Source organism: Delphinus delphis, chromosome 2 (genome assembly GCF_949987515.2).
Source record: "Delphinus delphis chromosome 2, mDelDel1.2, whole genome shotgun sequence".
Taxonomy (NCBI): domain Eukaryota; kingdom Metazoa; phylum Chordata; class Mammalia; order Artiodactyla; family Delphinidae; genus Delphinus; species Delphinus delphis.
In genome coordinates this window covers 140,024,979-140,049,201 of record NC_082684.1, presented here as the reverse complement: position 1 = coordinate 140,049,201, position 24,223 = coordinate 140,024,979, and the positions used below count along the sequence as shown (strand labels likewise).

General features: G+C 47.7%; 1 protein-coding gene across 1 annotated transcript in view; it reads left to right on the top strand.

Annotated features, from left to right (window-relative positions):
• The window catches only part of TLN2 (talin 2), a 450,837-nt gene that overhangs the window by 377,977 nt on the left and 48,637 nt on the right, over positions 1–24,223 (top strand). Inside the window, exons 42-46 of the mRNA XM_060005857.1 lie at positions 1,209–1,379; positions 6,866–7,012; positions 11,014–11,115; positions 13,568–13,687; positions 20,950–21,096. Of these exons, the coding sequence (XP_059861840.1) occupies positions 1,209–1,379; positions 6,866–7,012; positions 11,014–11,115; positions 13,568–13,687; positions 20,950–21,096 (687 nt within the window). The remainder of the gene's footprint in view (positions 1–1,208; positions 1,380–6,865; positions 7,013–11,013; positions 11,116–13,567; positions 13,688–20,949; positions 21,097–24,223) is intronic.

Below are 24,223 nucleotides of genomic sequence, written 5' to 3'. Positions count from 1 at the left end.
GAAGGCCTTCCTGCCTGCATCCCCATCACCCTCATTCTTCCTCCACATCATGGGAAGAAGCATTAAGGGAGTTGCTGGTTAAAGAAGCATTAAGGGAGTTGAGGGCTATTCCCATCAGGTGAACTTAAATACACCTGATGGGAATAATTTAGCAATTAGTAATTGCCACACAAGATGAGGAGTTGAACGGAAAAGCGTGATCAGTGTCCTTGTGTTTTATCTGAGGGGGAATAGATGACAGTGTCTGAAGCAAGGACAGCAAAAGGTTAAAATCTGATATGACGGATGCTAGGTAGATGGTGAGCTTTGGTGAGCGTATATGGTCACCCCTCCATATCTGCAGATGTCGAACCCACAGATGCAGAGGGCCGACTGTACTACAGCATTTTATATGAGAGACTTGAGCACTCGTGGATGTTTAGTATTTGTGGGGGGTCATGGAACCAATCCCCTGCAGATACCAAGGGACAACCGTATGCACCATCGATGCTGTTACCTACTGGAGACAGGCCTCTGCTGCAACAGTGCTTAGCTGTCTTTAAGCTTTTTTGTTCTCCCAGGTTGGGCTCATCGTAAACAGCACATCTTGACTGATGGGAAATCATTTTTGCTTTTTTTTTTCCCAAATCCACGGTTCGGTCAAAATACTTGAGGTGGAGGGCAGTTGGGTTGGCTTCTTAGAATGCTTTTGAGGGTGTCTTTACTCTCAGGGTGCTTTTCTCAACTACCATGCTCCCCTGCCCGTCTTCTATACCCCTTCCTTTTGAGTTTGTAAGATGCTCGCCTTTGGTTCTTTCAAAAGCTGTTCTATTTGTGAAATTAAAATTAAGATTTGTAAAATTCTCACACCTAACTGTGGATCTCAGAACAGATTTCTTAGCACTTCTGCCATGATGAGAGACAGACAAAGAGCTCCCCAGAAAAAGAAAAATCGGAACAAGAGTTCATTAATTACAAGTACTCTCAAAAGTAAAGTTGAACGAGGAATAAGGTCTGAGGACCTAATATGTATATAACATGGTGACTGTAATTCGTAATACTGGATGTAAAATAGAAAAAAACAAAAGTGAAGTCCAGCAGATCTGCCTCTCCCTGTGACTCATCCCATCCCTGTCCCAGACCCCTTCCCAGCAGCTGGGCTCCTAAACGAGACACAGTATTTACATGTTGCATCTGGGGCTCTTTTTTTTTTTTTTTTGTCTTGAAAGGTGACACAACTGGCGAGCTACTTTGAGCCCTTGATCTTAGCTGCAGTGGGTGTCACCTCCAAGATTCTGGACCATCAACAGCAGATGACAGTGCTGGACCAGACCAAGACGCTCGCAGAGTCTGCCCTACAGATGTTGTACGCAGCCAAGGAAGGCGGAGGAAACCCCAAGGTACAGCTCAGGATGCTAGGGGCTCACTTAGGACACTGAGAAGCCAGCACATGTTCCTCTGTATCACGTTCCTCCAGGGAGGGCACCTCCAGTTTTTGGATGGTGGCATTTGATTTTCCATTTAAAGGTGGGAAATAATCTTCTCTTGGCCTTCCCGGAGATCTTTAAGGGGAAAACCAAGAAATGCACACAATTAAGGCTAATTTAGAAATTTGTTTTTTTTTTCCATGACAGTGTGTGTAGGTGAGCATCCTTGGGAAAGAAACATGTATTGTGTGGTTATTACAGGAATAAAAACCATAATACCTGCCTGGCACCTGTTCAGTGTTGACACAAAGCAAACCTCTATTGTTTTCCACTAAGTGTCGTTTCTGTTCCTGGTACTTAAGTTCAAAGAGAAACATGGTCAAGGTCACCCATGGCATGTGTTGCTATTGCCTTGGGGACAGTAGTTTAATATGAAAATCTCCCTTACCAGTTTACAGGTGGAACATTTCTTCAGCCTGATGTGTCACCCAGGTACTTTTAAGTGGCCAAAGATGGTGACAACATGTCCTTTTCTCTCGAGGTCAGAGAAATTATCAGGGATTGTTTTACTTGTGAAACCAGCATGCACCTTAAGTTTCCTCAGGGTTCTGGAACCTGGAGAGGGGGCTGGAGGCTTCTACCACCACTTGTGTCTTCTAGGAGCTGCCTCCACACGATCATGTGATCTTAATTGGTCTTCACCTAAGCAGATTAACTTGAGAGAGCACTACTGGAAAGATTTGTGTAGCATAGTGACCTACGAGCTACAAGGATCCATTATATATATATATATATATATATAGCGGGGGGTTGTTTGTTTGTTTTTTGCGGTACGTGGGCCTCTCACTGTTGGCAGCCTCTCCCGTTGCGGAGCACAGGCTCCAGACACGCAGACTCAGCGGCCATGGCTCACGGGCCCAGCCGCTCCACGGCATGTGGGATCTTCCCGGACCGGGGCACGAACCCACGTCCCCTGCGTCGGCAGATGGACTCTCAACCACTGCGCCACCAGGGAAGCCCCTGTGGGTTTTTTTTTAGTGTGATTTGTTGTATGTCTAAGATCTTCAAATCAGTCACGTGGTATAGCAGAGAAGACTCTAGACTGACTCAGATGGCAAAATGGTGATCTCAGAGCTAACAGCTATTGCATGGCGACTCTGTGTCATTTATTACATCTTACACCCTCATCTTATGTAATCTTCATAGAAACTCTGTGACGTGGGAAGGTTCCCACTGCACATGTGCAGAAGCTGAGGCTTCCCTGCCGAGTTATCCGAGATCACAGGCGAGGTGCACGTGGGGTCATGTGGAAACGCAGGCCAACTCAGCCCGGAGCTAGGCCTGGGCGGGGTCAAGGAAGGAGGCAGGGAAGAGGGAGCATCATCTGCAAAGCACAGAGAGGGTTATAAAAGGATTGTGATCTCTTTAGAAAATAGCACTCTAGTCTGGTGTGTACGGAACGTGCCGAGTGTGGGGACAATGGGACGGGAGGGAAGACTGGGCTGTATCGTGACAGGCCTCCTCCTGGAGGAGCCCCAGGGGCTGGGGCTTTCTAGTGAGCAGTGGAAAATGGCACAGCCCATCCGTAGTCTAGAAATGCCATTCTGGAAGCAGCATGAATAATGTCTTGGACTTGCATTCTCTGTGTTCAGTTTTTCACTCATGTATCTGGCAACTCGTAAGAGATTAATTCTGGGGATGCTAAAAATTTTGAGAGCCAGCCTTGGCCCTCAAGTTGTTCCCGAGTTTTCTGGCAAAAAAAATGAGTCTGGTTGCTGAAGTGGTGGACAGAGCAAGAAGAAGGACACCCTTTGGCTGTGACAGGTTAGTGATGGATGCCCCAGAGTGGGGCCCCCGCCCCCTTTGCTCCCTCCCTAAACTGGAGCAGCTGGGACTCGCCTTCCAGACCCAGTTCTAGGTTATCTTTTCTCCAGGGCTGTTTACTGCCACATCTCTACGCCTAACCTGAGGGGGATTCATTCTCAGCAGAAGAACTCAACTTAGTAGGTTTCTGGATGTTTAAGAGATTAAGACATCTGTTTGGACTGCAAGTTCAGAGCTCCTCGTGGAATTCTGTTGTATGCCAAGGAACCTCACAGGTGGGAGCATTTGTAGTTGGCACTGTAAGCTTTATAATGACATCCTTTGCTTGGAAGTGTGGGCTGGAGAACAGTGTGGAGTAGTTCTCAGTGAAAGACCTGAAGCACCAGGTGATGAACTAAGACACGTGGTGAGTGACGGCGATGCAGGAGTTTACATAGATCCTGTCGCTGGTAGCAGGTACCTGTGCTGTCTGCAGACTCTGACAGGCTTGCCACAGGGTGCCTGGGACACTACAAGTTGGCTTGAAGGCCCTTTCCTAAGAGGCCTAGTGTAGAGACTTAATCCCCTTGGGTGCTGTTCTTTGGGCAGATGTTTACTAAGTGTTACTTGCTACGTGTTAGGTGATGTATAAAACGTATGTGTTAGATGTCGTAGTCCTTGTTTGCATGTGGTCTAAATGTGGTTAAATGGTTTTCAGTGTCTTTTGTTTGGTGAGAAATAGGATAAGCTTCGGGGGCCAACATATCTGGATTTCAAATCCCAGCTCAGCCTGTTGCTGGCAAATAACTTCATTTGTTTCCTCATCTAAACAATAAGGTTGGTAATGAATACGTCCGGAGTAGTTGTAGAGATTATATGAGATAATGTGCCTGACGTAATGGGTGTGCCAAAGAAAAAAATTAGAAAGTAACAGTCCCAGAGCCTGGTGTTAATGGATCACATGAGTACAAGACATTTGCTCTGTGACCTCACCCTCATCCCATTGAGCCCCCTTCTACACTCATTCTGTACCTGCAGAGCTTCCCCCACCCACTCACCTCTCTCCCACTCACCCCTCCCCCACTCAGTTCCCTCCTCCATCCTCCCTGAAGGGGCCTCTCCAGCGTCTGCCTGTAACACTGCAGCAAATATGCCACCCTGTCCATTGTTGGGCAGTTCTAATTATTAGCTGTTTTTTCCCCTCTCCTGAAGTTGAGATCTGCCCCCTGTAGCCTTCTCCCATTTTCCAAACTCCTGTGATGTCTATGCCTGCTTTACTGGGCTTTGTAGTTGAAGCACTATAATAAAGAAATCAGGCTCCCTTGGAAGTAGACTTCAGACGTTTCCAAAAAAGAACAGAGTCTGATTTCTCTCCTTTGCGCTCTGTGAGGAGCAGTAACAAGGATCCCCTCCAGATTCTAAAATAATGACCTCATTGTTGAGCCTGCTGACTCCACTTGCCAGATTGCTCTTGGTTGGTTAAGGCTGCCTTCATGGAGAGCCTACTGTGTCTTTGGGGGTCTGAAGCTAGTGTGCTCAGGCAACCCATGTGTGGGATCTGGCCTCAGTGGTGTGACCCAGATGAGGTTTGCCATTGGAGTTAGAGGACACGGCTCTGGGTAAGGCTTGGAGTCATTGGAGGAGGCCTCACAGCCTCTGAGCTGACCCTGTAAGGATCTGTAAAAACTTAAACATGTGGAGTGAAGGAGAAGCAGGCCTTCTAAAGAATTCCTCACCACGAGCAAATGGGAAGGTGATTCACTTCTGGGACAGCCAAGAGCAAGGATGTTTTTGTAGGTTTCGATGCTCTGGTGTGGAGAAAGTGGCCTTTACGTTTTCCAAGGAGTTTCGGAGAACCGTTTTGTGATTTACTTCTGCCACCCCCAGAATTGGCTTCTGCTACCTTCCTAAGCCTGCATGGGAGAGCAGATACTTGGCAAGCCGCTCTCGCTTCTCCCCGCAAATGTGTACTTTGTTTAATAGGAAGGTACAGAGTTGCTAACGTTTTTGTGCCACCAATAGTTGCCTCATTCTAAGAGAGATTTACAGAAATGCACACCTGACATTTTACCTTTTTTTTTTTTTTTTACATTTTATCGTTTTTATAAATGAGAACATATTTGTGTGAGATGCTCCCTCTGGAGGGTGATGTACAGGAGATGCCACTTTTCAGGCTTCCATCAAAATAAAGCAATCTGCACATGTAGTGTTTTCCCTTCTCTGTGCCGTGAAATCAGCCATTAACCTAAATTACCAGTTCACTCCATCACATCCCTCAGAGAGAGCTTTGCATCCTGACACGGTTGCCTCAGGATAACCATCACATAGTTCACACCTCATCAGAGGTTGTATGTGGAGGACTCTTCTTGATTCCTGTGGCTTTTTAATTCTGCCAGCTGAGCCAGTTCCCATGGCTCACGTAGCTTCTTCTTGGAATTCTTCTCTTTTATTTAATCACTCAAAAGAGGTATCATTTACCATCTCTCACTGGCTTCCTTACCTTCTCATCTACCAAAGTAAAGGTGCAATTCCTTGGGCCTTTTAGAGGGGTCATCTTCCTCTGAGGAGCATCAGGGTAGCCATGGCCACTGCACGGGGGCATCCGGTACCGGATGCAATGCACTTCTGACACAAAGTACCCCGCATTATTTCAGATTTCCCAGGTAAGGACACGGTCCCCTACTAGACTGCTCTTATTATAAATGATAAGATGCCTACAACCATCTCATCTCATCAGAATTCCACTGCATAGCATTGTTATAATTATTCCCATTTTGCTTAGGAACCCACACCCAGGACCACTTAGCTACTTAGCAGTGGAGACAGAATTCGAGCCCAGCTTTTTCTGACCCCAGGACCTTCACTCTTGGCTCCTTCATCTTGCTACCACTCAAGGTGTTTTTTAGGGAGCCTGGCACCACCATTCTTTCATCCTTTCATTCACTCATCTTGCCAGGGCCTGCTCTGGGCTCCATACATGTTGTTAAAGCATCTCTGAGGACTGTCTAGGAACTCATGAGCACTCAGGCTTTGCCTGCAGAGTGTCTATCCCTGGAGAACTTTCATCATTCGTCCCTCCAAACTCATGTAAATGTCATTTGTGACATAGTTCCAAAGCCCATGTAGCCTTCTGCAGATTTCTGCCTCCTGTTTGTATCTCTATTTCCATAATCCAGTTGTATTTATAGAAAGGGAATTATAGTGTATTGGGCAACTTTGAAGAGAAACACATTTGTTGTGAACACGTGTTTTTCTTTATATACTTTTTTTTTCTATTAAATCCGTCAACTTGTATATTAGGGAATCTGTGGCATTCTCTTTCTACCACCCTGAACGTAGTAATGTAAAATTAGTCACGTCATAAGACGCTGGTTGAAATTGCAGGGTTGTTTTTCCTTTTGTTTGCAAAAAGAGATCTTTTCTTTTTGTCTTTCTGATTTTTATTTATTTTGCAAACAAATGTACAAACATAATAAAGGAAAGGAAAAAGTAGAGCATACATTTGTTGTGCTCCATAATGGGGATGTAGGTTTATATTCTGCTTTTTAAGGTTATCTGTAAAAGAAGTGAAGTGATTCTTAAGAGATTGAGCACCATTGTCTTCTGCTTATGGAAACATCTTACAGTTACCTTCTCCCCCCTGTCCCCCACCTCAGGCACAGCACACCCACGACGCCATCACGGAGGCCGCCCAGCTCATGAAGGAGGCCGTGGACGACATCATGGTGACGCTGAATGAAGCTGCCAGTGAAGTGGGGCTGGTGGGAGGCATGGTCGACGCCATCGCAGAAGCCATGAGCAAGGTGGACCTGGGCCCCCAGATGCTTTCCTGCACTCCTTGGCCCCGTTTCCTCCAAGGTTCCCCTCTAACTCGGTCCCAGGGGCTTTTCTCTAAGGAGCTGTCAGAGGAGCCCTCTGATCCAGGCTGACACTAGCAAGCCTCCTCTTTTCTTGAGGTGTCTGCTTATCATATGTCCAGCATATTCTTCATTCTTTATTATTCATTCATTACTTTTGTAAGCCGGTCGCACCCTTCCTTCCACATTTACACGGGGGAAAAAGAGATGGAGAAGGCATCCTTGGTCCCCTCACTTATAAAATGGAGGTAATTATTTACCTCCCCTGTATACCTCGTAGGGTTGTCGTGGGGAGCAAACTCCAAAATGAAATAACGAAGTGATTCCCAAGTGCTGGTCTTCAGAATGGCTCCTTTGGAATCCTTGGGAGCATTTTAGAATGCACATTCCTAGGCCCTACCCCCGCCCTGATCACTTGGAATCTCTATGGTGTGAAGCCTAGTAATTTCAAAATCTCCCCATGGTTCTTGTATCTAGCCAGATGCAGGGACCACTGAAATGGTTAAGTGTAAAAACCTTCAGAGACCAGTTGTAGACAACACACATAGATGACAGGGGTATCATTTCTCCTCCAGTGACCCATCAGTTGAGTTGGGTCAGTAGGGAAGGATGACTGGACAGTATCTCCTGCTCTTTTGAAGGATCCCCAAGGAATCCTTCACTAATCATGTCTGTTTGACGCTCATCAGAATTAACAACTACTCGTCAGTGTCTAATTGCCATCCTCTGATAGCATAGCTAAGGACTATAGACTTCCTCTGTGTTTGGAAATGTCCATTGTCAGATTGTGAATACACTAATGTGGTTTTTCAGGGTAATAAGTGGTCTTTAATTGCTAATTTAGAGAAGATTGGTTGGTTCGTATCTCCAGGAAGAGATGATAGCCTGAAACTGTAATTAGGATAATTCCCATTAAACATTATGCAAACATTATCAGACTGATAATGTCCCAAGCTAGGCTGGGGTGCTGGGGACCCCTTAGAGACCCCAGGCTTGCCTTGTCAAAGCACTCCAGTAATTTCTGCTGTGGGCTTCTCACGCTTCAAATCTGGACAGTTTGGCAGAACACGAGTAAATGGCCCTCTTCCTCAAGGCCCTTGGATAAGTCTCAGTGGGTTTGTTTGGTTTTCAGGACATGGGAACACCAGAGCTTTGAAATTAAGCCATGTATCTATCAAGGATATTAAATAATGGAGCTCAAGGTTTCTTAGTACAAATGAGAGCTTCAGATGATAATCTTTTTCTTCTTAGGAGGTATTTTTCACAGTCACTCTAATGACAGGGAAGCGTTCCATAAATCCCTGGAAGATGGAAGTCTTTTTTTGATAGCCTTTTAGCCTTGCATATTGCGATGAATCTTTAATAAGGAAAGTGGCTCGTGTACTGTCTGATTTCAGGGGTGTGACATCTGCTCTCTCAGCCCAGGACATGCCTGATTCTTTTGGAAGGGCTGGGAAATAGGTCTGGTGTTACCTGATAGCAATAATTAGGAGCCACTAACAACATGAACCCCAGAGGCCAGGAGCAAAGGGGTTTTTCCCCTCAGTTCTGCAAAGTAGATAATTGGGGTTTCATTGATACCCCTAAACTCCTACATACCCTGACCTGACACCCTGGGTACTGCACGATGCCTCTTCCCCATTGTCTCCTTTCTAAGCCCACCCCAGCCTGCCCGTCACTGGAGACTTTGTATTAAGTGATATCTCAGGTTCTTTGAGCCCCTAAGCAGCAACGCATTGTAAATATGTCATTTTCTATCTGAGTTTTGGTTATTTGCTTAAAACACTGATATAACTCTTAGAATCATTGTCTAAAGTTCCAAAAGGCAGTGACTGGCAGAAAAACTGCAAGTGTACCCAAAGCTGATTCTAAGTTCGGTGCAATTCTTGCCACTTTTGGAGCTTCTGCTCTGGAGTGTCTCCTTGAAATTCTCTCTCTGTATCTAAGCACCAGAAGGTTTGGGAATTCGTAGGTTACCATGAACTAATCAGCTTTCTGGATAACCTTGGGCAAATCACTCAAGTTTTCTAAATCTTTTTTTCCCCATTCACTGAGGTTAGTCTCAATCTTCGGGATTTTATGACTAAGTCCCTTTTCTTTGTTTGCTTTTGTGTGTGTGTGTTGGGGGGGGGGGTTGTTTTTTCTTTTTGGCCAAGGAAGGTAATTAAAGAAAGAAAACAAAAACCCTGATATCTACATCAGTAGTATTTCATAAAATAAAGGACATGTTAACACCAAAAAAAAAAAAAAGTAGGAAGGCTATAATCTCAGAATAAAGGAAAGTTCTTTCAACTAAGTAAATTTGAAATCCTAAAAAAAAAGTCACTACTTTGTTCTTACTTCTCTCATTCTCTTCACACTGGAAGGTTCATCATGGTGACCAGTGGCCACTGTGTTCTAAGCTGCCCTCTAGTCCAACATCCTGGCATGTTTGCAGTTACACCACATCTCATATGAAGGCTCCCAGCACATGGCCCGACCCTTACAAGATGCCCAGTTAATTTATACTGAGTGTATGAGTCCACAGCTCAGTCCTCATTTGACCAGCGGGCCCCCAAAGTGTGATGGAGATACCTGGCAGTGTCGAACTCCCTGATAAAGAAACATAAAAAAATCTACCCTGGAGGTTGTATTGTTGGTTTGGTAGACATTACATCCTGGCGTGTGCAACCACGTTACATACTAGGTTACGTTGATGCATTCATTCAACTTGCATATGTAGCTTGGATCTACTCACGACAGGTAGCTCTCATTGGCCACTCCACCTACTCTTTTCCTAATTAACCTCTGGTCCCTAATGTCTTCCCAGACTACAGACTCTCTGGCAGAGAGCTGCCAGGGAGATCTTCTCAGATAGAGCATTGCCTACTGCAGATCCCACCATTTTCTTCATGATTGCAAGGTTCCTCATCAAACAGATCCAGCCTGATTCCCACCCCTTCCACAGCCCCCTCGTGTTCACTGCACTCACTCTTCTTGTAGCCCTTTCTGTTCACCTCGTCTCCTCACCTAGAATATCGTTCAGCCACCAGTGGTGACAGTCACAATGATGGTGGTGGTGAGGATGGGTGGCCTTCTTCTTCATCATAATCATCACTGACATTATCATCTTTCTCACCATCATGATCTTCATCATCATGGTTATCCTCTCCTCTCCCTTCATGTAGACGAGGTATCGTCTCAGTTGATCTTTTACTACAACCTTCTGATGCTTGGACGTTTCCAGTGAAGGTCCTGAGAACCAGTTTGAGCCTCAAGCTGGGTATTTACTCACAAGTCCTAGAACCAGGTCTCAAATTCAAGTCTTCTGAGCCAATAAATCCCCAGCCCTTCAAGGCACTGTCCCACTTCTCCACCTATCCTGCTCCACAGTGAGCTCACCCTTCTCTCAGTTCCTGTGGTACTAGAGTCAGATGAACAAGTCATTCCTGATGTTTCCAATTCCTTCTCTTCCCCAGCTTAGGTCAGAAGTGAGTGTTCCAGGGTAGAGACATGCATGGGCTATACCATTCTTAGGGAAGCCCTTCATGATGGAGGTTCTGCGGCCTCCCCCAGCTCTTTGTCTGCCATTCTGACCTCCCTGCACGTTCTGGCTCACACCCACCTCCACGTGCTTGAGCACTATTCCCTCTCCTTGGAACTCCTTCCCCACCTTTTGTGTGCGGCACACTGCTTACCTGGTAAGACTTGGCTGAAACATCATTTCTCTGGACAGCCTGCCACTCCCTTCAGACACACCGGGGGTCCTCTCCTTGCCTGTGTGCCCCCAGTACCTTATGTGCACCTCTAATGAGGTCCTTATCACAGAAGTTGGGGGGTTCTGTTGACTCTGGACCCAAGAAACTCTGAAGGCCTCTCCATTTTCCCAAGTTCCTGATTCTAAAAAATAAAGCCCACACTTGAACAGGCCTCTGATGACCTTTGGGTTCTTTTCCTCCCCCCTGTAGCTGGATGAAGGCACTCCTCCAGAACCAAAGGGGACGTTTGTCGACTATCAGACGACAGTGGTTAAATACTCCAAAGCCATTGCGGTAACAGCTCAGGAAATGGTAAGAGGAAAATGGGCTCACCCTGCACCCCACTGTTGGTTGCCCTTTTATCCACCACACCGCTGAGTCTTCAAATCTGGCGTCTGTGCTGGAGAGAGATTAGTCCTCTGTGTTTCTAGTTCCTCCTGGGCCTCAGCTTTGTCCTGATCTGTGGTCTTTCTGGCTGCCTGTGGTCTAGAAGCCCCAGGCCGCTGGACTTCTCATCTCACGAAAAAGCTCCACAAGGGAATTAAAAATGACTGAGAGTTGGGCATGAGGACAAGGGAGCGAAGGAAAGAGAGAAAATTAGAATCAAGGAGGAAATGAGAAGGAAATTGCGAGTTATAGAGAAAGAAAAAAAAATCCTATTTATCTCACAGAGGACTTGAAATGTTTTTATGGATTAAAGTTACAGTACAAGAGAAGACATTTGGGGACAGAACCAAGGCTGTCCAATGGAATCAAGTTACAATCCTTGGACAGTGCTGAACAGTACGACATTGCCAGTCTTTCAGGCAAAATGAAACAGTGGTTACATAAAAAAATTTTTCTCCTGACAACAGAAGGCATGTAACTTTTGGAGGTGACTTTTTTTTTTGCTAAAATGTAATGCAATCAGAATTGTATTATATGGCTGTTTAGATATAAATGGCATTGAGAGACAGCGAATGCTATCTTGATAGGTTAAAAAGTTGTACAACAAAAGAAAAACGTTGTCCTCAAAGAATTAATATAAGTACCTAGTAAGAAAGTTCTTAACTTCTGAAAGCTCAGGTGTCACAGGATAAAATTGAAAGATGCCTCTTTGATGCTACCACCTAAGCCTGAGTTGGAGGGACCAGACTGCGCCACTGCGTGGTTCCTGCCCCGTCAGGCCGGGCACCTCTCTGGATGGTTTTGTCATGTAGTCATGTGTCCACTAGAGGCTGAGCTTGGACCACAAAGGCTTCCCTGGCGGCGGCTGCTGCTCATTCTTAGAAACTCTGCGGTTGAGCCAGACTCCCTATTGTTGAGAAGGACTTGGGCTGGGGAGGGAGGAAGGAACAGTGCCCATCTCAGCGACTGGGAGAAGGCTGGAATCGGCCTCGGGCTGGCCCTGCTCAGAAGAGCTCAGGAGCGTCCCAGCTAGCCCGGCAGCCCCGACGGTACTGATTTCTCCAAGCAGGGAGCACAGTGCAGCAGGGTTGAAAATGTCTCCAGTGGCCTCAGGGGGTTCTGGAATCTCTCCTGGGCCAGGTTCTCAGCCGGCCTGTCTTGACCCTGGGTGTCCATGCACTTGAGGAGCCCAGCCTGGGGCTGCGTTGCTGCTCCTGGGCTGGCTGGCCAGGGCCCAGAGGGGGTGAGTGTTCCCCCCACCGCACTGGGCGGCCCCCAGGGTTGTTGTGCTCCTTGTGGCAGGGTCGCATGCAGCAGCTGTTAGCACAGCCTCGTTCTCTCGGGGTGTGGCATGCATTCCTTGGGAACCCACACCTCCGCCCGAAAGCCTGTGACATTTCCTGGTAAACATGCCTTAGACGGGCCCACATTCCCACCCTCAATGGATGTGGAGTCATTTAACAGGTTTTTGTTTTTTTTTTTTTAAGTCCTTTAAAACCAAGAACTTTAGATGCCACAAAGAGAGAGGGAAGTATCGTCATCCAGAGCGAGAGAACAGGTGGGGCAGAGGGAAGCCTTGGACCCAAGAGGGACATGGATACCTTTCTGGGTGGTGGGTTACAACTGCCCTTGTGAGTTCTAAGAGGCGTTTTTGTCAGAGGAGGAAAAACTAGACATGAGGGTATTAGCTAGGTAGGGTAAGTGGAGGTAAGGTTTCCAATCACACAGGAGGAAAATACAGAATACCTTGAGAGTAAAAAGGCAGAACTTGACCATTTAGGCTACAGTATTCTCTTCACTGAATCTGTGGCTGAAACGTTGTCATTCTTTGGCACAATGTTATTACACAGCTGAATTCTGTGAGTTTCTTCCACCGAAACGTTAGGCTTACCCATCTCTTCAGTCACTGTTTCCCGATGATCCTGTCCTTGTGCCCTCTCTCGGCGGTGTGGGACCTGCTCCTGAGTCCCCAGAGACCCGATCAGCCCGGGAGCAACGTGTGACCAGGGCTGCACCCTGCACGGGGCTGGGTCCCCTTGTGGTGTCTCTGGGGGGCTCCCTGGTAACCCCACGGGGCAGGGCTGGTGGAGGCTGCTGCTCTCACCTCCCAGAGAGCGGACCCTGAGGCCCGGCCTCCACGCTGCACGGCCTGAACCTGAGCATGTTGCCTTGACCTGGCCGGGAGCCACTGGCCTGTCATGCGGGCTGCAGCATGGGCTTCGCTTGAACTGCCCTCTCCAGCGTCCAGCCCCACACGCAAGCCACAAGCTTAAAAGTGAATGAGACCCTTTGGCTCCCAGTGGTATTAACACGTGGTTCTCATGCTTTTCTCTGTGTGTCCCTGTGTGTTTGTGTCTTGCTTGTTTTCTTTTTCCAGATGACTAAGTCGGTTACTAACCCGGAGGAATTGGGAGGACTGGCTTCACAAATGACCAGTGACTATGGGCACCTGGCTCTCCAGGGCCAGATGGCAGCAGCCACGGCGGAACCAGAGGAGGTCTGCCACCTTAAGTCCCTGTTTTAAGAAGCAAACCCACACTGGTGCCTGCTCCCGGGGGGACTCTTCTCTGTAGCTTAGCTCCACTCCGGAAGACCCCAGCCCAATAGCCAGAGGCAGGTGTAGTTCCCTCTCCTCTTGCTGCCAACCTGCCTAGGTTCACACCCAGCAGCCGCATCCTGTGCTCCAGGCTCTCTGTCCTTCCTGAGGCCTCCTGGCGCAGATCTGGGGCCATCTGGGGAGGTGGGCTTTCAGGACTCTGGGTCTCCATGCCCCAGCCCCATCGCCTGATGCCAAGGGTGGAACCTACACCACCATCCTCCTCTTACTTCCTACTCCTGCTTCGCAGCCCCCCTGGATTATTCGTATGTTTCCCAAAGGCTGACAGAAGTATTAGAAGAGCCAAGTATGGGATTCAGCTGCCCCTCCCTTGAGAAAGGGCTGTGTAGCCAGCCCGCTTTCATGAAACAAAGTCTTGCCCAAATATCGTTGGCAGCCTCTTAAGAACGGGCCCAGATCCCTGCCCCCATCCCCCCTGTGGACTCCTTGTCCTTACCTACCTGCCTTCCCTAAACTCACTTTCCTTAATGCCCAACACAGACTCACCTCAGAATGCCCGCTCCCGTAGGAGTCTTAAAACGACAAAAGTTTGACTCCAGAGGCCACTTACTAAGAGGTCCCATATCTAATACCTCTGAGAAATCGAGTGGTCCATTGGCAAGCATGCAGGGTGGGTAGAGCTCTGGGGTGCCCGACTACACCTGTGTCAGTGTGAACACATGGAAGGGGCCCGGGCCTGAGCTACTGCATGGCTCCCTAGAGAAAGAAAGCCCAGCCTGCAGTAAAGAATAATGGAGTGAATTGCAGGGACCCTGGGAAAACAAGGTAACTACATCCGTGAAGTTCGGCAAGCTGTTTATGGAGGGCGAACCCTGTTCATGACATGTCGAAACGAACCAGGCTGTCAAGGCAGAAGGTTGGAGCTGGTCTTCCCTTCTCCTTGCGGTGATGGACAGTGTCCCCAAGTTACTCAGTGCTGTTTCTCCTGGGGGTCAGGTCTAAGCATGTCTTCACCAAGACTCCCAGCAGCACTACAGAAATGAAGACCCAGAACAAAATCACTTTCTAACGTATGTCATAACAATGCATGTAAATGGGAGTAGCATATGTATGTACTGGCATACATATATATCCAGCATGGGATGACTTCAGTTTCTAACAGTGCCTGCATTTTGAGATTTTATTGAGGATTGGGTATTTAGGCTGCAGCATGAATAATTCTATTTGCCATGAGTCTGTCAAGTCATTACCAGGAAAGAAAAATTATCAGAGACCCGCATACGATTCTGTGGATGTCTTTACACAGGCCCATCATTTTTTTTTAAAAAAAACAGACTCCCTCTTTTAGTAAGATCATCTGGACTCATAATTCGTTTGGTTAACATGTCATTTTGAATGTCAGAAACAAGCATAAGGGACCTTCTGTTACAGTAAGGGAAAGTTTGGTTGGACAAAAGGAAGAAGTGTTTGGCTTTTCCAGAGGATTGAAAACGAAAAGAGACTGTGATTGTGGGGAAGGTTTGGATCTCTGTCTCCAGAAATCTTTAAAGGTGGAATTTACATGCCTCTTCCTTGGTGAGTTTCACCGCTGGCCTGCCTGCCTTACTGAGGGAAGACCTAGTGATTTGTGGAGCCCTTTCCACATCTGAGTTCTGATGAGCTACCCCACCCCCTGGGTGAAACAAGCAATTTTCTCATTGCGACCCAGACCACTGAAGCCACGTACAAAAGAAAGCCAAAGCAGCCGGGAAAGAAAACGCATTGCTGAAAGCACAATAGCAAGTTACTCTAGGTACTGGCCCTGCCCTTGTAGCAGCTGTGTTTCCGTTAAGGTTTCCCCTTTTCGTGGTTACATCTTGAGATGTGTTTTACATTCCAGACACACAAGCAGTGTGACCTGGAGTGAAAAGGAGGCAGAAAGAATATAAAATTACCAGTGGCTTGCAAAGGAAAATTCTTTGTGTGCGTTTGCCAGACAGATATTTGGGGGAAAACTGAGAAGGTTAGGAGATCCCTGAAGCAATGTAGTTTTTTTATTCCAAGGCTGTGGAATTGTTTGTATACCCAAGAGGGCCCTACATCACAGCATGTGAAAATATTTATATCCAGGGCAAGTAAAAAGCCTCCCCCTTCACTGCGGTCCTGCAGTCTGCTGTGCCAAGTCAGCATTTTGGTCTTTTCCAGGATGTGACAATGACAGGAAAAGTCCTAGCTCTGCCCTCTGCACATCGAGCTGGAGCTGTATCTGCTCGTTTTTCCATGGAAATTCAAACTTTTGCTAACGTCCCTGTGATAACTTCTTTCCCCAGAAAAGTTAAAACCCTCCAACGGCTTTGCAATTTATGACGAGTTTCCTCTTTAAAAAAAAAAAGAAAAGAAAAAAACGTAGATACCGTGAGCCACAGGCTTCTAAATGTAAATGCCGGAGAAAAGGTTTAGTGACGATGGTGCCGTCTCTGAGGACACGTTGCCATAACCACGTATAATGCTGCGTATTAAAAGCTGGCAGGAACGTTTGTTAGGAGCCTGCGGTGAGAAGCACAGGCCTCTCCCCGCAGATGAGATGGCTGTCTGCTCTAGACTTTTATCTGAAACTTTCCACTCCAAGGCACGCTTTCTGTAGGTGGGAGAGTGACGTCCTGCTTCTGCTCCACACACTGGTTTTTCCTGCCATATTTTCTAAGGAGAAACTGTGGTTTGTCAGATAACATCCATTCTTGCCTTTCCAACTTCCACAAGCTCTCCCAGGCAAATTATACTTGACCTGGTTTCAGATGTAATTGATCTTAAAGCCTGAGAATAATCTGTACGTTTTGTTTAGTTTTAGGCAGTACAGATGATGGATCAGTGTTTCTTAGACCCCCCTCCAATTGAAATGAGAGCCAGAACTTCATGAAGGCCAGGCTTCTAATTTCCCTCAAGGCACAAAACCAGGAGACAATCTTCTCCATTTTACTTTTATTTGGGCAGGAAGGGGGAATTGAGGGTTTTTCTTGAGGTTCAAGTATTGCTTTACTCAAGTTGCCAATTTCAAACTCCAAGTTTTATGTCTTGGAGCAACATTCCTTTATAATAAATACTGGTGGGAAGTTGGATCATTCGGGGGTGGGGGGTTGGGGGCTGGTCATGTTTGCTGAGAAGTTTAGTGTTGCTTTGAGAAGCTTAGCTTTTTTAAAGCCCTTATCTGAAACAGCCTTAAAAATGCATTCCCTTCTAGGATGTTCCTCCAGCAGTACAAAATGTTCTATGAAATTGCAGTAACGTAGAGTATGTTGATTCTGGGGTCCTTCACTTAAGTGCCCTAGCTAACCCGTGTGCCGGTGGAGAAGGGTAGGAATACACGAGCTGTTCATCCAGTCGATACGGGGCGCAGATACTATGCTGGGCGCCGGCCCATATGCCCCACAACTGCAAGCGTGTGAGGCGAGAGTCATTCATCCTTCCCCATTTCACAGATAAGCAAACCAAGGAGACTCTGGGAGCTCTGTGAAATCGCCCAGGACCACACAGCTACAACAGTTAGTGTTGAAGCCCCCTTTTAAATAACTTTTTGGAATAAGTGAACGTTTCAAGTAAGTAAATAAAAAGGTAACAGGTCGATATGTAGAAAAGTCAGGATTCAAACCCAGGTTTGTCGGGCATCACAATCCTTGCTCTTTGCCCTGCACCAAGATGCTTCTTTTCGCAATAGTGAGCATTCATGTGTCACTTTGTACTTGCTGAGACTCTGTACGTGTACCTTCCATTTGGTCGTCCACAGCCCTGGGAAGTGGGCAGGGCAGGTTTCTGTGTCGCAGGTGAGGAAACCAAGTCCCCATGAGGCTAGTGTGCTCACCCAGAGTCTGGTGGCCAGGAGAGGGCAGAGCTAGAAGCAAGGCCTGTGGTCCTTTCTGCTGCCCAGGTGGGTGATGGGTTGAGAGCAGGGGTGGGGCTGGCATCCTGCGATCCCTTCCTGTTACATTCAGCCCTCTGAGCCTGTGAAAATAAGCGAGTGAAGCTTATTTCAAAACTAGTCCTTCATAATACGGTATCTCTCCTGCATGCGTCCGTATAGGATCATGCAGCCACATCTGCCAGAGGTTTGTGTAGCCAAGCCTCGGGGGGTTCTCCCGGCATGTGCGAGGTAACTGTGTGACCTGGCACAGACTGAGACTCTAGGACCAAGCCCTGGGTTGACTGAGAACTCCAAAGCTTTTGCAACTGTTGCATTTGTTTGTTTTCATCCCTTTGCTTTCTGGTGCTGGTCTCCCTCGGGCTTCCTAACTGGAATTTCATCCCTGATGACCACCGTGCCAGCTCCACGGTTGCATTTACAGGATCCCTTGCTACATGCATGATGTCATCTCCAAGAAGGAGGCTGAGCGTCAGGAGGCTGGGCTGTGTTTTTTATAGCGGAGCCTTTTGAGGGGCTGAGGGAGCATGAGAGTGCGGTGGGGTTGTCTTCCCACTGTTTATCACATCTGTCCATAGGTTTCAGGTTTGCGACAGCTCGGGAACGGGTGCCTTCTCCCTCCCACCCCCGGGGTGATTGGGGAGTGATTTAGGTGGCCTGTGGTTGTCCTAGTGCCCTGTTCTGCAAAGAGAAAGCTCAGGTTCGGCTCTGTGCAGGGGGCAGGAGGGGTGCAGGGAGAAGATTCTTCCAGAACCTGGCACAGGTCCGTTCTTTTCTGGCACAGTGGTTTCATACCCCCGGCCCAGCGAGGTGCCCTGGAAGTTCTGCGTCTGTTCGACTCAAGTTTCCCTTTTTAAACATAATGTCATTATTTATATAAAAACTGTTAGGAAAAGCAGCATGGGCTCTTGAACGTATTCTAGGCCAAAATGGTAACCCACTGGGGGCCACCCGTACCTTACCCTGGGCCGGTGGGTGGTTCTGTGCAGGCCTCAGGCTGGTGGAGCATCTGCCTTGCCTCCTGTGGTCGAGGAACTGTGAGAACACTCTTCCCTTTTGCTTTATACAAGTAACAGGATTCTCCACCCTGTGCAGCCAAGGCAAAATGCAGAAATGAGCTGGTGGCCGAGGCTGTAACTGGCCTTCATAACCCTGTCTTTGGATCACCGAGCCTCATGGTTGACTTTTTGGGTCAAGGATATAAATTTTAACTCATAAAGGAAGAGTATAGTAATAACAAATTACTTCCATTTTATATGTTGAGGTTCCATGAGCGATTTTACTGGGGGGTGGGAAAGGGTTCTGTTGCTAAGTGGAAAAAAAATCAAATCAGAAAAACACTGATCTGATTGGGATTGACATATATACACTAGTATGTATAAAATAGATAACTAATAAGAACCTGCTGTATAAAAAAATAAAATTAAAAAAAAAAAAACACTGATCTAATGGATAGAGCACCATGCTTGGGATGAAAGATTTGAATTCTCCTCTGGCTTTGCCAGGAACTGGCTGTGTGATCTTGGGCTAATCACATCACTTCTCTGGGCCTCAATCTCTTTATCTGTAAAATGGGGAGGCTGAACTCATAAGGTCTCTTTTATTTGAAAGTATGTGAATGTTTCTTCCTCCATTTCCCCCTTCCTTGACTTCCCCGTTGGCATCTTATCCTGTAGAGACCTGTGCTCATCCTTGACAGCAGAGCTCTTGCCTTTGTATTAGCTCTGACCCTTGAGTACTTAGGGTTACACTGTATGGGTCTGAAAAGCCTTGAGAACCTGGTTGAGTTTAAAACTTCACTGGGGCATCCCCCTGCTTCAGCTTCACCTTGTGTTTAAACCAGTAAACATGCCCAGCAAAGAGATATACTTAAATGGCCTTGCCACTGCGTGGGCTGAATTCAAACCTCTCTAGTTCTCAGTGGCGGTCTTGATGCTGTGCTAGTCCAGATCTGTTTTCAGCGCTGTCGGGTTGCATGATCCTGGCGTGATGCCCGTGTCGTACTCCATGTGGAGATGGTCAGCAAGAAGCCCTGCCTGATTGCGAAGCTTTTGTAGTACCTGCTCATGTACGAATAGAAGACACCCCAAAGAGCAGAAGCTCAGCTTTCTGGGTCAGGAGAACGTTTTACCAAATGGACTTAAACATCCTTCGGGCCTTAAAGGGTTAAGGGAATAACCTTCTTCCCTGAAAGCAGTGTGTGTTTCAATAATAGAGTGAGCATTTGCAGCCCTCTCACGCCTGGAATCGCCTTCCCTTAAACTCTGACTCTTAGGATGAGGTTGGAAGATAGCATCCAGGTGGCCCAAATTCCCAGGTGTGTGAAGTCCCAGGTTTTATTCACAAAACCTGGGCTCTTTTAGTAACTCTTCTTGAGAGACGCTGGAAGGATCAGCACACAGCTTCTAGCTACTGTGGACTCTTGAAAATAACGCTTAGCTTAGAGGTGTTTTGTTCCGTGTTTAGTTGCTTACCTGGGCTGTGTTGATCAGACCAAAATGAAAACTGATGTGAAACAAAGCCAGAAGAATGCAAGCTTTGGGCGGTGGAGGTGGAATTGACTACACCACAGAGATACCTGGCACCTTATCCATAGTGGAACTTATTTGGCTTCTTTTAGGCAAAGTACCTTTTATAATCACACAACCCAGGGGTCATTAAAAGAATGCATGCCTGCTAAGCCGGCAGCTCTAAACATGTAACTTTTTAAGGAAACCTCAACCTGGCTTGCTAGAAAGGGAACCTGGGCCCAGCATGGTTACTCTCCCTCTAAGGTACAGCTGAGGAAGGGGGCATTCTGGTTGGTAAACCTGGCAATTTTGCAAGAATCTGAACACTTTAAAATATGCTTTATGCTAAAGCTCTATATTCTGAACTTCTAATTACCCCCTAGGGCTTTTGTGAGAAATCAATGAAATTAAATGCATTACCTGCCTCGAAGAGGCCCTGACACACGGTAGGGGCGCAGTGGTTGAATGAATAATGAAACACTGGTTGAATGAATAATCCCGCAGAGTTCATCTAATTAACATTCTTACCTAGTGGCTCAGGATACAGGTAGAGAAGTGCACCAGAAAAGGTAACAAATATTATTAAGCTTGCTTACTGGGGGCTGCGGGTATCTTACAGTCTCTAAAGCAGGAAGCAAAATCAACCAAATTCCATAGTTCACCAAACACAGCCTCCTAATAGCAGTGGAATTTCCCCAGCCAGGCTCCCCTAGGATGTAAGAGAAATTTTCCACGTAGGGAAGACCTCGATGGCAGGGCCATCATGCTTCCCCCTCCCCACCCCGGGCCTGCCTCCACAGATCGGCTTCCAGATTCGCACTCGGGTGCAGGACCTGGGCCACGGCTGCATCTTCCTGGTGCAGAAGGCGGGGGCCCTCCAGGTGTGCCCCACGGACAGCTACACCAAAAGGGAGCTGATCGAGTGTGCCCGCGCGGTCACAGAGAAGGTAAGGAGCAGCCCTCAGGGCAGGCGGGACCCGCCGAGACCAGGGACAGACCAGGAAACTAAGCCAAACACCAGCCAGCTGGGTCAGATCTGATCGTCTTCCCTCCCACCCAGGGTCTTCCCGGGGCCGGGGCACATCAGGCAGCTGGGGGTGATCTGTGGTCCTGAGAAACTGAGAACGTGAGAGGGACAGTCCCAGAGAGGTCAGGGCCCTGGCGGTCAACTTGGAAGGCTCTCCTGTGGACAGACTGGCCAGGTGGTGTCCCAAGTCACAGCCAGTGCCAGGAGCCGCTCCCTGCAACCCCTTTGCACACTTTTGCCGCCAGACTCCCTTCTCAGAGAGGCTCCCAGGTGCTGGGGGTGAGTAAGAAGGACCCACAGCTCCTCTTTATTTCCAGATGAGACAGTGCAGTGAGGAGGGTTAGCACCCTCGAAGTCACATGGCACCGTGGTTGGAGAGCAGGAAGTGGCAGGAAGTTTTCTGACTCTGTCGGCAGCTGTCTGTAGAGAGAATCACATAGCGTGGTGCGTCGGACTCTAGGGTCTCAGCTAAGCTACTTCACCCTGCCAAGCCTCAACTTCTCCATCAGTAAAGGGAGGATGAAGAAATAGAATATCTGGCCTACGGGGTGTGTGGATTACATGCAGCTCTACAGGTCAAAGAGCCTGGCACAGTACCAGGTGCACTGTTCAACGTTTAGTCAATTCTAGGCGCTGTTCCCTGTCTCTGTCCTCCAACACTCCCTTCTCCCTGGAAGTTTTCCATGGTTCACAGCGCCCCGTTCTGAACATCCCTTCATTCCCAGTAGTTCCTTGACTCTCCCGCAGTTTGCTGATGGTTTTGCTTGGCTTATTTCTCAGAGTCATTTTTCAGGGCAGCTGCTGTGCAGGCCGTTTGAGGTGCCGGTGGCAGCATCCGTGCTTTGCTGGTGTTTCCCTCTCCTTCACTTGGGTCGCAGGACAGCTCTGCACCATTGAGAAGCTTGGCAGCAGGACTTGAGGGGTGGGAGGGGGACCATCCCCTGGAAACTGCCTGGACAGAGGCTGCTCTGTACGAAGCCCCTCGCCACAGCCGGACATCAGTCTTCCGCAGCCCACAGGACTGTCCAGGCCTCCCTGGCCTCTCCAGGATGAGGAAATAAATCTCTCAGCTCGAGGAAGGCCCTCTCCCTCCTTTGAAAGCCCTTCCTTGTTGTTGAAGTTACTCGTGCCAAGTTCCCCCGTAGGAAACCTTGGAACAGGAACACGAGGGAGGAAAGGAGGGGGTCCAAGCTGCGTGGTGCTAGTGAGCGTGGCCAAGCAGCCTGGTCTTCCTGAGCTGGCCTCCGTCTTACTGCTCCTCCAGCAGAGGATCCCTGACCCAGGACACCAGGAAGAGGGGTCAGAGGCAGGGGGTCGGCTTGGGCAGAGCACCTAGCCTTTTGGGCAGTTTCCTGCTACATCCCTCTGCCCTGCTCATCTCCTGCCCTGCCATCTCCACCTGCCGTCTTTCTTACCTGTCTAGGTGCATCTGTGTGATTGTCTCCAGCCAGGAGGGCAGACCCAAAAGGGCAAGAGAGGGGGTGGGTGAGGAAGGAAGGAGGGGGCTTGTGTGGCAGGAACGCGGGGGGAGGCCTGGGAGATGGGATCCAGTTGTGAAGGGAGCTCAGCTCCTCTCCACAGCAGGGGGACAGCTGTCCCCACAGGTGTGGTGGGTCCAGCTTGCCTTGTAGGAAGGTGTCTTTAGGGACATGAGGGTGCACTGGAGGGGTGACAGGTGCCAGCAGAGCGTTTCTGGCATGGAAGGCACTGGAGTGAACGCTTTAGCCAACCTGCTGGTGGCAGGTGATGGTGCGAGGGAGTGGTAGGTGGAGAGTTTACACGAGGGGGTCCTCTCTGGGGTCCACTATGAAGAACTCCTAGACAAGAGGCAGCCAAGGGAAGGAGTGACAAGTGTTAGCAGAGGGCTGTTCCACAGAAAACCTGATCAGAGGGGACAGAAACAGCCACACCTTTTACGGGAGCCCAACCCTTATCCCTCTCTGTGATTTCAGAAACATCAAGTAGAGTAGCATGTACCCTCTAGTCAACCCTTATCACCTGCCTAGTCATTTACATGTATTTTTCCACCACTTACTCCTCCCATCAACCGTGACTGGCAAGAAGTAATAGCCCCCTTTTCCAGATGAGGAATCAGACGCGGAGAGGTGAAACAGCCTGCCCAAGTCGTGTAGCCAGCAAATGGCAGTGCTCTGATTCAGGCAGGCTGTTGACGCCAAACTGTGCTGCTAACCCCTGAGCCGCATTGACTCCCGGAGAGAAAATTCACTGTTCTGTTTTGTTGTACCTTTTTTTTTTTTTTCCAGTTTTATTCAAGTATAATTCACATACAGCACTGTTTAAGTTTAGGTTGCACAGCATCATGCTTTCTTATGTATGTCATGAAATGATTACAATAAGTTTAGTTAACATCCCTCATCTCATATCAATACAAAAAGTATACATGTCTATATATCTTTTCATTGTGATAAGAACTCTTAGGATTTTAACAGCTTTCATAAAGATCACAAAGCAGTGTTAACTATAGTCATCGTGTTGTGCATTGCATCCCTAGGACTTTCTGAAAACTGGAAGTTCGTGCCTTTTGACCACCTTCCTTCAATCTCACCACCACCCCACCCTACCCCACCCCCCTGCCATAACCACAAATCTGACCTCTTTTTCTATGAGTTTGATTGTTTTTTTGTTTTGTTTTCGTGTTTATTCAATTTATTTAGACTAAAACGAAAACAGTTCACCCATTTCTCCTACCCCTCATCCCCCGCCTCTGGCAAGCACCAGTCTGTTCTCTCTATCTATGAGCTTGGTGTTTGTTTTTGGTTTAAGATTCCACATAAAAGAGAGGTCATGCAGTATTTGTCTTTCTCTGACTTATTTCAGTTAGCATAATGCCTTTGATGTCCATTCATGTTGTGGAAAATGGCAAGATTTCATTCTTATTTATGGCTGAATAATATTCCATTGTGTATATGTACCACATTTTCTTTATCCATTCATCCATTGATGGACACTTGGGTTTTCTCCTTGTCTTGGCTACTGTAAATAGTGCTACAGTGAACATGGGGGCACATATATCTTTTTGAGTTAGT